Here is a 14,226-nt window from a genome sequence, read left to right as displayed (position 1 = left end):
GAATATCTTTATATTTGGTATATCCCTATTTTTTTAATCCCAGCAGCACTCAAGCTGCATAAACTTTACAGTAATAGTTCTCCAAGTTTACAGTAGATTTTAAATTCTAAATTAGGCTATTGGACCCCACTGGCTGTGCTTGGAATCAGTGGTTATTTGTGGTACACATCATTAATATTGTATGTTTGTTGCAGGTAAATGGGGTGGACCTCCGCAGTGCAACGCATGAACAGGCAGCTGCAGCGCTGAAGAACGCTGGACAGACTGTCACCATCGTAGCTCAGTACAGACCTGAAGGTACAGACCTGGCCTTTACTAATATGACAACGTCAATTCCTTTTGTTTATTTCAACTGATAATAAGCATCTGTTGTGTTTCATTACACTTCCACTAAATGTGCACTTGATTCAAGCCTTAACCTTAATTAACTTTCTTTTATACTAATTAATTTCCTCACTCTGCCTCAGATTGGTATTTACCCAAATATCCCCTGCTATTTGCATACAGATTTTAAAATCAAACTCTAAATTGCTGAGCGTTTAGCTGAAGAACTTGATTGGATGCAGCATGGCCTGAATACTACAAATGCTTATTTGTTCACAACTGGGCACAGCAGAAAGCCATTTCATGCATGGTGGACTGTGATAATGGGAAGAAAGCCAAGTGGCAGTGACACTGTGGATTTGATAGACAACCTGTCATTTGTGTTGTGCGGAGGATTATTTGATAACCTCTCGAAATCTGCTCCTATGAAGTAATTGTAGTTGTGAATACTGGTGTCCACTGAATTCTCAACTTGATTGTTGTTCTTTAAACCCAGCTGTAGTGTGTATTTATACTCAACATGAAATGCCATTTGCAACCCATTACTTTTATTTGACCCATTTACTTTCATAATCTGAAATGTTTCAAAGTGAAACAGGTTATTGAACAAGAAAAAATGACAGGACTTCCTTGTAATTTCTTGAAGAAAACATCAATAAAAAAAACTTTTGAGATCAAGTCAGTTATAATTTCATGTTGATTTTAAATTGTCAACATGCACATGTAACGCCCAGTTCGCTGTATTGTGTTGTGATCGTGACTCAGAGCAGCTTGGCTTCTTCATCCTGAGGTTCGGACTCCAGCCTGCCCGTCCTTTCTTTCGGCTCGGCAGGCCTGGCTGCAGTGTTTATTAAAATACCAATGGGGTGTTGATGACCCTCAGAGCTTTGGCTGGAGATAGTTTGAGAGGGTCTAAATTAAGATTCTGAACAGGTCTGTGCGTGTATGTGTGATCCGAGCTTCTTTCACACCCCTAGTGAGCATATGTGCGACTATGTAGCATTTTCTCTGTTTGGTGAAAGCTGTTGTCTTAGCGTGGCTCCTGTGCCTGGCTTCCTGTCCCCGTCACGCTCCTCCGTTCATGGCCAGCACAGAGCATCTCTGCCCTTCAATTTGGCTTTCACTAGCACAACGTTTCAATCTGTAATAGTTACAAGAAGTTAAAACATGCTAGAAAGATGCTTCTTGTAACATTAAAATGCTAGGAACATGTTAACAGCATATTAAAACATGTTAGCAATATGCTTGTTAGAAACAAGTTTTATAAGCAAAAATGTATATATTCTTTATAATTTCTTATTCCTTACTTTTGTTTTATAATTTGAAATAGTACCTGGGCATTTTTACAGATTTTGTTAGACTTACCGAAATTTTTGTTTACATTAATTTAACACACTTTACAGTTGAATTAATATTTCTTTTTTTGCATTACAGTAATTATGTTGGCTTGACAGTGTGCTGAAACGTGATACAAACAAGCTAGCAACATGCTAAAACATTATCAAGTGCTGAAACATGTTAGCAACGTTACAATGTGATATTGTTTAAACATGCTAGAAACATGTTAAAATAAGTTGGAAAGATGCCAGTAGCATGTTAAAATATGTGCTAATACAAGCTAGCAACAAGTTAAAACATGCTAGAAAGATGCTAGTAACATACTAAAATGCTAGAAACATGTTAACAGCATATTAAAACTTGTTAGAAACATGTTTTATTACCAAAAATGTATATATTCTTTATAATTTCTTTTTCCTTACTTTTGTTTTTTAATGTAAAATATTACCTGGGCATTTTTACAGATTTTGTTAGACTTACCCAAATGTGTTTGTTTACATTCATTTAACACACTATACAGTTGATAATGTTTCTTTTTTTACATTACAGTAATTATGTTGGCTTGACAGTGTGCTGAAACGTGATACAAACATGTTACAATGTGATATCATTGTTTAAACATGCTAGAAACACGTTAAAATAAGTTAGAAAGATGCCAGTAACATGTTAAAATATGTGCTAATACAAGCTAGCAACAAGTTAAAACATGCTAGAAAGATGCTAGTAACATACTAAAATGCTAGAAACATGTTAACAGCATATTAAAACATGTTAGAAACATGTTTTATTACCAAAAAAGTATATATTCTTTATACTTTATTACTTTTGTTTTTGATTTTTACAGATTTTTTGAAACTTAAAATTTTCCATTGCGTAGTCTGTCATCTCCCCTTCATTGTTGCTTTCCATACAAAATCTGCACACCTACTGTCATCTTGTGTTACGACACGGGTGTCAGTTTGCAAGGCTTTGGCTCTCAGTGCTACTTTCAGTTCAAATATAGATGTGGAAGGTTTCAATAATGCATTGTAATGTTGATACACTGTAATAGTGTTTTATTTCCACATTGTATCATAACTGATTTTACGAAACAAATTTGCAACCCATTTTTGGGGCATTTGTGACCAGCTACTGCACTGCAGTGAACATACTGCATTGAACGTTACATGTTTATAGCTGTGACGGAGAAATGACCGACCTCCACATGAATCTGTTTGTTATCCAAGCAAGACATCTCATCAACATGCTCTTCTGCCCAGTATTCAATCAGCAAGCTGGAGATCGGTCATGCCAAAACGAGGCGGCCACAGGTGCGAGCAGGGTTCAGGCAGCTCCCTGTGGGGAGAATGAGCTGAGATTAGATCCAACTCCCTCTGCTCTCCATATGCAGTGTGCGACAACATGCATAATAAAGCATCGGAAAGCACAGACGCAGCACTCGCTTTGACCAATGGCTGCTGAGGGAGGACCTTGTAAACTCTCCAGGGCTTCTCATAGTGAATTTGTCTGTGCTGCATGTTGTTTTTCATTAAGTGCGATAACCAGAGGATGCTTGATATATCTAACCAAAGAACAGATGTTGTGGTGTAATGCTTTTAACTGAGATGAGTCATTCCAGAGCCTCCATCTTGTGACATGAGAAACAAATGTCATTAAACGTACTCGGATGGTGCTGTTTGGATAGGAAATGAAACCCTTCAGGGCTAGACTGCTTTGATCAGAGGGATTTAACGGCTCTGAGGATCTGTGCTGGAGCTTAAAGACATCAGTGTCTGACACACACACAGCTGGGCTAAGCACAAGTCCCTCTTCAGTGACATGCCCTCAAGTTATTTACAGACTTAAAGAGAAATCTGCCCATTTCACTTACCTCAACTGAATCAAATGCTTTGTAATTTTAGTAGGACCGCGCAGTCAATGAAAACAGTGCTTGACTATGATTTTTCCGATCGTATATACAGTATAAGAAGGTGCGATCAAGTAATGCTTCAGTGTCGGCATGTCTTCTTTCTTATTATGAGGAGCTTTGGGCTTGCTGCCCCATTGCAAAGTAAAATGTGACCAACCACTGATAACAGCTGTCAAATATCACCACCTACATTAATAATGCGTTTTAGCCGGACTTTATATTTCATTAATAATCGCCATAGTTTATTTCCGTGAGTCTATCTTTCTAAGACACTCCCTCTGCCTCATTTATATGGAAATGTGCACTTTTTTTATAAATAAATTACATAGGGATGCACTGATACAGTATCGGTATCGGGCCGATACTGCGCTCATGAACATGAATATGAACATGAACTGTTACATGATTTATGTATAATGATTGGTTCCCTGCATTATTACAGGAAGGTGGTACAGTAATCGCATTACGTTTTCAAGAAGTTTTCTGTGCGCAAACATCCAAAAAACAATGGCCTATTAAATCGAGTTCTCTTTCATGTCTTGCAGTTTAACAGACAAATTCTCACTAAATTATGTCAATATGCCCTTATAGGCAAGTATCCTTGTGAAACATAGGCGGTTATGTCTTAAGTGAGCGTAAACAATTGAAAAGAAAACGCATGTGTAACAGTATGTGTATACGTGCAGCTCTTAAAGTGACAGCAGCCTAATAAACCTACTCCTGTCTTTGTCCTCAATGTTAATCTAACAACAAAAGACTGAGAAAATCACTCACTGCTCTTGACTGGTTGAGCCATGTTCGAGCAGCCCTAAATATTCCCTGTGATTATTAAATTAAAGATAAAATATGATTGAACAATAATATGAACAGTGAAAGTAACAGTAGCTCCCCCAATACTTTTTAACAGGCATAATTAGGCATGAAAATAACTGAAGGTAATATTTATTTGCTAAGCCAACTAATTTGATTCATATTTTTTTGCTTTCTCTGCCCAATATTGTGAAAACATTTAAATTGCAATGAAAATAAAGGTATCTGTACTCGGTATCGGCAAGTACTAAAAATAAAAGTATCGGTATCAGACTCGTTCTGGAAAAGTGGTATCGGTGCATCCCTAAAATTACATAATAATAATAATAATAATAACAATAATAAAAAAATGTATTAACATTTTTTTTGTAAAATTATGAATAAATTATAATACATTATAATGAAATGTTTAATAATAATAAAATGCTTATTATTATTGTGTAGTTTTTTAAGATATAGATACAGTAGGTTGTATATAGACAGCTGACTGTATATGTAACAAATATTTTTTGTAAAATTACTGAAATACAACATTTATTGAATTGCTTAATCAAAGTTTTACACAAGTTTATGCTGCAATACTGGAAATATGTTTCCCCCAGACAATGGAAAATCCTAGAGTTGCTTATTTAAGCATATTTTGGGCTTGTTTTGTCAGACCAGATTCCTTGCTTTTCTTGCAAGATCTGGCAACACTAATACTTAGATGGCATGTATAGCAGCAGCGCTGAGGTTTTACTGTGCTCGTGTCAAAAATGAGTTTAGCTTATTTTAATGCCTTAAGGAGATGACTAAAGTATTAGTCAATGTTATGTATAAACAGAGTGCTTTACATTAGCGCCACACACAGACTACAACGATAAACTCAGTCAGATTAACGAAGAAATCCTCCCTTGCACCTTTTTAAAATTCATATATTCATGAGATCACAGCTGTCTAACTCTGATTTGATGACGGGGAAATTTTGTGACTTTGTGTTTGGTGACTGTTTTTTTATTTTTCTTATTTGGTCTACAAAGTACTATTGAAGTGATTTGTGGCCAAATGATTTTGCAGCAGTTTGCTAAATACTCATTAAGGACGCAAAACATCTGTACCTTATCGTTTACTGGCGGATGTTCGATATTTATTTCTGTTAATTTTCCCCTTTTTTTACATTCACATTTTCTTTGCCGTCATCTAACGCTCACTTAAAGTTAATCTTATAAATACTAATAATTTAATAACACTGTTAAATGTAATCTTTTGGAATTCTCCAAATGAATATCCGTTTAAAGGATTTTTAGTGGATTATGTTTCATTTGTTTACAGTACACCACAATATTGTCCATTGATTGATTTTTAGGCATAACATGAAAAAAATGACTGGCATATCAGCATCACTATTACATTTGCTCATACTCAGGAAGTATTAAACTTTGTAGTTAACTTGTCCGGAACCATTTGTCCAATGGACATGAATTATACCTCAAATCGTGCGTTAATTTAGCTTTGACTATTGTGCCATAATGCCATTTCTAAATATAAAATCTCCTAATGATTATTCATCCAACATTCATTCTTTTGAAACGTGACTCAAAACATATTATTTCCTCTCTCTTCCTCCCTCCTTTTCAAGCTTTCTGAAAGCCCCTTAATTGTTTTGTTTGACACGGGATTGGTGATGATAACATTCTGAATTCTTGATAACACGAAGGCCTTTCAGTGTTCTATGGCAGCACATGCATCATTACTCCCATTAAACTAATCATTCAAAACCAGTGTAATCCTGGGAGAAATAGCATTGTTTCCTGTTGTTTCATCTGCGTGGACTCAGTGAGCAGTCATGAAAGTTCTCCAGTCTTCATTATGAAGGACTTTGTAATACTTCTTTATCTAATTATAAGCTTTTGTTCATCACCGGAGACTTGCACACATCCATTAAATCTCATTGTTCTATGTTTATCTACCAAGGGAAGATGTACATGCAGAGAGAATACACGACAGAGATATGATTTATTGAAGATAATTTAATGTTGGATAGTACTTATGAAATATCCATATTGTCTCATCAGATACAGTTCTAAAAAGGCAACAACATCTCCAACAGTACAGTAACGTGTATATCAAGCAGAGAATATTTATTGTATTTGACTTACTTTTACTTTATTCATGTGAATGTGAAACTCAACATTTTTATGAGTTTAGATAATAAGAATATTATTATTTTTAGTTTGTTTTTTTTCACAATTACATGAACGCAAGGATGAATTTCATTTTCAAATTTCACTCCTTTGGTTTGAGCTTCTTTTTTTTCATGTACCCATGGATATGTAGTAGAAACTGCAAATTTATTATGAAATATTTAACGGGTCTTAATTATTTCCTCTCTAATCAAAATGTTTTTTTGTGAATATTTTTTCCTCTGTCCTCAATATAACTACATCCTGTTAGTATTTTGTAGCATTCTTATAATATTATTATAATATTATGACATCATCCTTCAGGAAGGGACATTTTGGTGGAAAAAAATTGTAATATCAGTAATGGATTTAATGAATTTTGATTTTGTGATGTTGTGTGATATTAGTTGGTCATATTAGGTCATTCCACCTAAAAGAGAGTAAATAAAGAACTTCAATTTGACACCAAATGTAAACAGTGATTCTCAATCCCTCAGTGAACATTGACTATAGCTTTTTATTACCATCATGGTAGGTTCCTCCTTGCTAATTTTCTTGCTGTTGTGTAAATAAGTCTTAAATAATAATGGTGAATGGCATAAAATCACCCCAAAATGAAAATTCTGTCTTTTACTTACCCTCATGTGTCATTCCATAACTGAATGACAATCTTGCTTCTGTAAAACAAAAAAGAAGATATTTTTAGACAATTCTCAGTGTTTTTTGTTGACACAATGGAAGTCAGTGGTAATCAAAATGGTTTGGTTTCTTCAAAATATCTTATTTTATTCTCCACAGAGGAAAGTTAGTATTACAGGTTTGGAACAGTGTGTGAATGATGACAGAATTTTTCAATTTTGGGGTGAACTATCACTTTTAGAGCATATGTTTCACTAGATCATGCATATTTATAGAAATACCCAAATACAACACCGTCATTTTATTTATTTTACAAAACAGGAATGCCCATGTGTATTGTTTTGTGTGTTTTTTGACCTGCCTAAATCCTTTTCCCAATTGAATCCTGTGGATTAGCAACATGTTCAGCCACGTGTACTGTGTGTGCAGTCGGGCTAAATTTGCTGTAACCCAGCAGATCCTCAGAACTGATGCTTACACCAAACCTCCGTTGCTGACAAATATCATCACAAGCCTCAGTGCTCTTCTATTTCTTCTGTTGTTAGCACAAGACAACACCTTTATTTCACCAAGCAAAGGTAGAGAACAGACAGTGAGCTACATGGGTTAGGGCTGTGACTTCAACAGAAAGAGAGAGCGAGCGAGCGAGAGAGAGAGAGAGAAAGAGAGGGAGGGGTGAGTGAGCAATACAAGCACTGTTTAGTCCATTAGCATCTGTTATGTCGCTGTGCTGTAGGTGCTCAGAGAGGCTTTACGTGGAAGCGTCCAACTAAGGCAAGTTACACACGCATACAACACACTGGGAGAGCAGCTGTGTGTGATTTTGGGAGCTGTCCTTCAGCACCACAACACAATTGAACTCACATGGAGGGGTAGAGACAGACACGGAAAAAAACGCTCGGCAAACTCTTTCACTCTCTCTAGACTCCTGCACGGCTCTGAGAAAAGAGTCTGTAAGTATGCTGATTGACTTTCAACTTATCTGAACACTAATTTGTAGCACGAAGGTGTTAAGTTATTCAGTGGAAGGAGAATTAAAGTGTTTTCTTGTGCATTTGAATGTTCAATGGGTGTTTAAATGTAGCATAATATAATAGTTTTTATAATATTTTTTTGTTGTTTTCAAAGAGGAGGTTTAACTTGGTTAAAAGCATGTAATTGTTTTTTTCTTCTCGTGTTGTCTCATATTTCATTGACTGGCTTCTTTTTTTTTTTATTGAAACCTGTCATGAGCTCTTTATCAGGACACTTGTTCGTGCAAATTATATCGCTCGTGTCCTATAGCTTCCTCTGAGGTCAAACATAGGGAAAGAGCAGGAGCGTTATGCGAGTTAAACCACTGAATAATTCATGAACATTTTCACCGTTTCAGTCTAGCGTGAGCAAACCCTCCTCACTCAGTTTGAGTCCTTGAAATGGATGATGAATTCAGCAGATCTATCTTATTAAATAAGATTTCTCGAACACATCAGACTGTATCCATCCTCTCTATCGCTTTACGGCTTGCACAGCTGTTAATATGTTGATGCATCTGTCTGCTCTTTAGTTTTCATGCGTTTGTAACGCTCACACTTAACTAACCTCAAACAGAGATCTTATACTTTCTACTATTGCTCTAAACACACATCTTTCTGTCTGACTTTTCTTCCCCATCTCCATCAATACTACCGATCCACCCTGAAGCTGTAGGTGTTCGAGGTGTTTTTCCTTGTTGCTTATCTCTTCTCAGCAGGACAGCATGTGTAATCTTCTTCTCTGTGTTTCCAACAGAGTACAGTCGATTTGAAGCCAAAATCCATGATCTACGGGAGCAGATGATGAACAGCAGTATTAGTTCAGGCTCTGGCTCCTTGCGGACTAGTCAGAAGAGGACGTTGTATGTCAGGTGAGCTCCCTCTAGTCACCACTAGTTACATTTGATCTTCAAAATCATGCTTAGATCCTTAAACCTAGAGATTAACGCAAGACTGTGGCACTTCTGCAAAAACAACTTCACATAGTATGTAGTACATCTGGTTTTACTGGATTGTATTTGCTATTATTATATTATATTATAATATGTTATATTATATTATATTATATTATATTATATTATATTTTTTAAATATAAATGTTGTTAATTTTGTAATGCAATCTGTTCTAGGAAAATCTGTAATATTTTGTTAAAATGTTTAATATAATATTACATTTATATAAAAAGATATTAATAATTATAATGTTTATAATAATAATTTTCACTTGTGCAAAAACAAGCATTTTCACTTGTGGTCTCAGACATTTGGACCTCATTGTGTATATTCTTATACACAATGGGGTTAATGCATATTATATTCACATATTTCACAACACATGCAAAAATAAAAATGTATCATGTTGTTATGGCTTTCATTAATATTTGACCAGCCTATTTTTTCATGTACATTGTTCTGCCTGCCGCTGATTGCGTCATAGGCGGCCTCTTATGTGAACATGCCATTGTCTGAAGTGTGCCTGTTTTTTTTGTTTTTTTGTTACGTTTTTTTGCTCTCAGAACATTCACGCCAGTGGTTACACAGTAGATTGATTCACATATTTTCAGGCAGACACATGAAGGGCTCTGTATTGACAGAGCTTGCCATGTTTTTGGAGCCATTGTCAATCATTTCACCTTCCTGTGTGTTCACAGGCTCTCATCGCTCCTAGCCTAGCAGGTTGGTAAGAGATAGATGATCAGGATTGTAATGTGAAGCTACTGCTGAATTGTTGCTCTTATGTGGCTTTTGTTTAACGTTATTCCTTAGCTCTCAGGTTGCTATTCTTATGTTTTAATGAGAATAGCTTTGACATTTTGAGGATTCGAAAGCCCCCGGGCTCTGGATTCTCTACACATCCATGCAGTATTCACTGATTTAATATTGGATGTGATTTCTCAGCTGTGTCACATTGAGCTCGACCCATAATATGTGCATGTTGTCCCTGCATATATTTATGTGTGCTTTTTTCTTTAGAAAATAATACACACAAATTGGATAAGAAAAACAACATTATTTTAACTGACAGGAAAATCGAAACGAAATTGAATTGAAGGACATACCACAGAACATAGTAAATGGATATAATGAATGATTAATGGAACAAATGGTGATGGAAATGAAGATTATATTTGTTGCGTCGTTATGTCATGTGTAGCGCCGAAGGGCTTCCATAAACATCCTGTCTCTAAAGTGCATGTTGGAGTGAGGCTGTTTGCTCAAGTTTGGTTTATTGCAAACTTTTGCATTATAGGATGTAGTTTGTGGTTGTTTCTAAAAGACTTGTACTAACACACACTGTTGTTGCTGTCAACTTGCTTTGACAGATGTTTAAAATCACGCAAGGATGCCGGTAGAACCGCAGTCATCTTTGGCTTCTATTCCCTGCAGCATGTCTGCAAACCACAGCATTTCTGTGACACAAAGTCAAGGTTCACTTGGATACCAGTGACATGTAGTGCCTCTTACCCTTTTGACTTTTCTTTTTCGTGTGCTTAGAAACTATGTATAGGCCTTTTTCATGACTCATAAGTGATAGTTTCTACTCATACAAGTAATACATTTAAAAATGTGTAATTGTTCCACTGGATGTCATAGTACATATATAATTTTGACCTTTCTGAAAGGAACATCAGTTTTATGATCTAATATTCCATTAAAACCATATATCTATACGGACTGAGCTTTTAATCTGCATTCCACCGGCCCTTTACTATAATGATTTAAGGTCTCTGCTTCAACTGTACAAGGATACAAATGTTGCCTATTACTCCTCTAAGCTGATTAAGACTGGACATAATTCAGAGTTAAATAGGCGTTCTTTAAATGCTTTTGGAGGTTAAAGAGGGCTTTGGTGTCTGTAATGTTCCTTAAAACACCATAAGCTTCTCAGATGCCCTGACTTCCTCCTGGAAGTGCTTCATTATTGATGAGGAAACGGATAAGCTAGTCAAGAGCTTGGATGGCTAGTTACTTCAGCTCCAGTTCTCTTAAATGCACATGCACACATGCACAGAACAGCAGTGGCCTACTTAACATCTCAGGAAATCTGTCTGTGGGCAAAATAGTTAGGAAGGCTTGCTTTTTGGAATCATAGAATGGTTTTCATATCTTTATGGTTGCTTAAAATTCATAGAAGCTTGTGTGTTCAGAGTCTAGAGGCTTTTTCTTGCTGTTTATTCTACACCCTTGTAGCTTGTAGCATTTTTATTCTCATGCAAGACCACTTTTAATGTTAGAAAGGGTTTAATTCCAAAAATCATAATTTTGTTTGGCATGCCCCATTTTTATCCTCCTCTCTGACCTTTAAAATAAAGGCTGCTACTGCATCTCTAAAGCTGAAGTGTTTTTTTTGTTTTTTTTATGTTAAAAAACATTTTCATATTCCAGTGTAATATTCAGAGACGAGTGGTCCATAAAACTGTACCTAAAAATAACTCTTAAAGGGATAGTTCACCCTAAAATGAAAATTAAGTCATATTTTTCTCACCCTGGTCTTGTTCTAATGCCGTATGCTCTTCTTTCTTTTATGGACCACAAAAGGAGAATTTTCAAAAAATGGCCTGCTCGCGCTCGTCCATATAACAGCAGTGAATGGCGACCAGCATCATGTTTTTAAAAAAGGACGCAAAAATATCAGTAAAATTGCTGTATATTCCAAGTGTTCTGGGGGTAAAATGTAAATATTCATTTTTTAAAAACTCTCCTTTTGTGGTCCATAAATAAAGAATGGCATACAGCATTAGAATAACACCAGGGTGAGTAAATTATGAATTCATTTTCATTTTAGCGTGAACCATCCCTTTAACACTTTAGGCTTTATAAAAACATTGCTTGTTTGAATATCGCGACCCAGCACTGGCTCAACCAATAGCATAAGTTTTGGACGCGGATAATCTGTTTGTCCAACCAATGGAAGATGGGGGGAGTGTTTGAGAATCAAAAACTTAGACAAACAGAAATTGCAAAAATGGTTTGAATATGGCACAGAATTTATAAAAAAAATTATGAGCCTTCTGGTTGACATTTTCTTTGCTCTGTAAAAAATTAAAATAATAATCTTCTTCTTCTCACTTCATTCTTCCTCCTTTAGAGCCCTGTTTGATTATGACATAACGAAAGACTCGGGCCTGCCCAGTCAGGGGCTGAACTTCCGCTTCGGCGACATCCTACACGTCCTGAATGCCTCGGACGAGGAGTGGTGGCAGGCGCGCCATGTGACTCCAGATGGCGAGATGGAGGAGATGGGCGTCATTCCCAGCAAGAAGAGGTAGGCTGTGCCCCCATGCATTCCAGAACATACTGTACTGTAGAAAGTTAGGTCAGTTAACCCTCTTTGCCATGATTAACACAATTTGTGCATTTAATGCCACATTACCCACAGCTCATACTCTTTCCTCTATTGTTTCTTTCACAATGTCTTGCGCTTCAATTCACTGCCATTTTTCATTTTGGTTTAGTTATCACCCATTGTGTATAGTAATTGTTAATAATGAGGAATGAGCACATATGTATATCTGCACAATGGCATCCCAGACTTATTACATTTGAGACTAAATATACTTAACTGACAGATGAAGAAAAAGTATCTCTCTTTGTGATGAGGGTTTTAACTTGACTCAGCAGCTGGAGATTTTATTTATTGTGTGGTAATGATATAAATTAAAAAAATAATACAAATTACAGTCGTGGTGTCATTTCTACCACAACCAACAATGTTGACACCAATAAAGTTTTATCAAAACTTTGCTGAATTGTACAGAACGTGACAATATATATCATTTAATCATATTTAGGATACAAATGATGTAAGCCATGAAATTAGCTAGAATAAACAAAGTCTGCTCTATTTTGATCAAAGTCATGGGTTTACTGTCACCTGATATTACAAAGTCTAATTAGAGCGTTGAACTTCAGCGCTGATGTGTGATGCCGCGAGTTTCCCTCTCATTCTCTCCACTCAGCTGAATGCTGATTGAAAGTTGATAATTGACTTCTCACCTCATTCTAAAAATGTGCCTCTCACGTCTTCTAACTGATCACAGGGGGCAACCAGCAAGAAACAAGTTGGGATTTCTCTTTGTGAAAGTTTCTGTAAATCTGTTTCTGTTTCTGTAAATCCTATGTATTTTAAACAAAATGATCTACATCCTATTTCCTTGTACTTCATGTTTGGATTTTGGAGGTTAGAGGTCATCTAGATCCATCAAAGCATGGTTTTTGTAACAAATACACCACCTTCAAAAATAATTTACGGTCAGGTGTCAAATAACTTGCTGTGAACCATGATCCTTTTATCTTTTTTTTTTTTTTTTTTAATAACTGGTCTGTGCACATGCATGCAGATGAACATCTTTGGCCATCTCAGAGTTTTTTTGTTTTGTTTTTTTAACAAAAGTATTGGGACACACCTCTAAATTAATAAATTCAGGTGTTTCAATTAGACAAATTGCCACAGGTGTATAAAATCAAGCATCTAGCCATGCAGTCTGCATTTACAAACATCTGTGGGAAAAAAATGGCGCATGATGCGTAAAAGTCGCCAATGATCGGCTGATTCCATAGCTGAAGAGTTCCAAACTTCCACTAGCATTAATATCAGCACAAAAACTGTGTGGCGGGAGCTTCATGGAATGGGATTCCATGCCAAGTGGATGCCAAGTACAATGCCAAGATGAGTGGTGCAAAGAATGCTTCCACTGGACTCTGGAGTAGTGGAAATGTGTTCTGTGGAGTGATGAATCACGCTTCTCTGTTTGGCAGTCTGATGGACGAGTCTGGGTGTGGTGGATGACAGGAGAAGGTTACCTGCCTGACTTCATTGTGCCAACTGTAAAGTTTAGTGGAGGGGGGATTATGGTGTGGGGTTGTTTTTCAGGGGTTGGGCTAGGGCCCTTACTTCCAGTGCAGGGAAAACTTAATGCTTCAGCACACCAAGCCATTTTGGACAATGCCATGCTTCCGACTTTTTGGGAACAGTTTGGGGAAGGAGCTTTTCTATTCCAGTGTGACTGTGCCCCAGTGCACAAAGAAA

General features: G+C 36.4%; 1 protein-coding gene across 18 annotated transcripts in view; it reads left to right on the top strand.

The window, feature by feature from the left end:
- dlg1a (discs large MAGUK scaffold protein 1a) overlaps nucleotides 1-14,226 on the top strand; it is a 128,620-nt gene that overhangs the window by 97,474 nt on the left and 16,920 nt on the right. For 17 of the 18 annotated variants that reach the window (XM_084129827.1, XM_084129832.1, XM_084129829.1 and 14 more), the window contains 3 exons: nucleotides 195-297; nucleotides 8,953-9,067; nucleotides 12,286-12,462. In XM_084129827.1, coding sequence (XP_083985953.1) covers nucleotides 195-297; nucleotides 8,953-9,067; nucleotides 12,286-12,462 — 395 coding nt within the window. Of the gene's footprint in view, nucleotides 1-194; nucleotides 298-7,827; nucleotides 8,136-8,952; nucleotides 9,068-12,285; nucleotides 12,463-14,226 lie in introns of those variants that run through there. The other variant, XM_084129826.1, reaches the window with a different exon arrangement.

Source organism: Abramis brama (genome assembly GCF_963993115.1).
Source record: "Abramis brama genome assembly, chromosome: 11".
Taxonomy (NCBI): domain Eukaryota; kingdom Metazoa; phylum Chordata; class Actinopteri; order Cypriniformes; family Leuciscidae; genus Abramis; species Abramis brama.
This window is presented reverse-complemented; position numbering and strand designations above follow the sequence as displayed.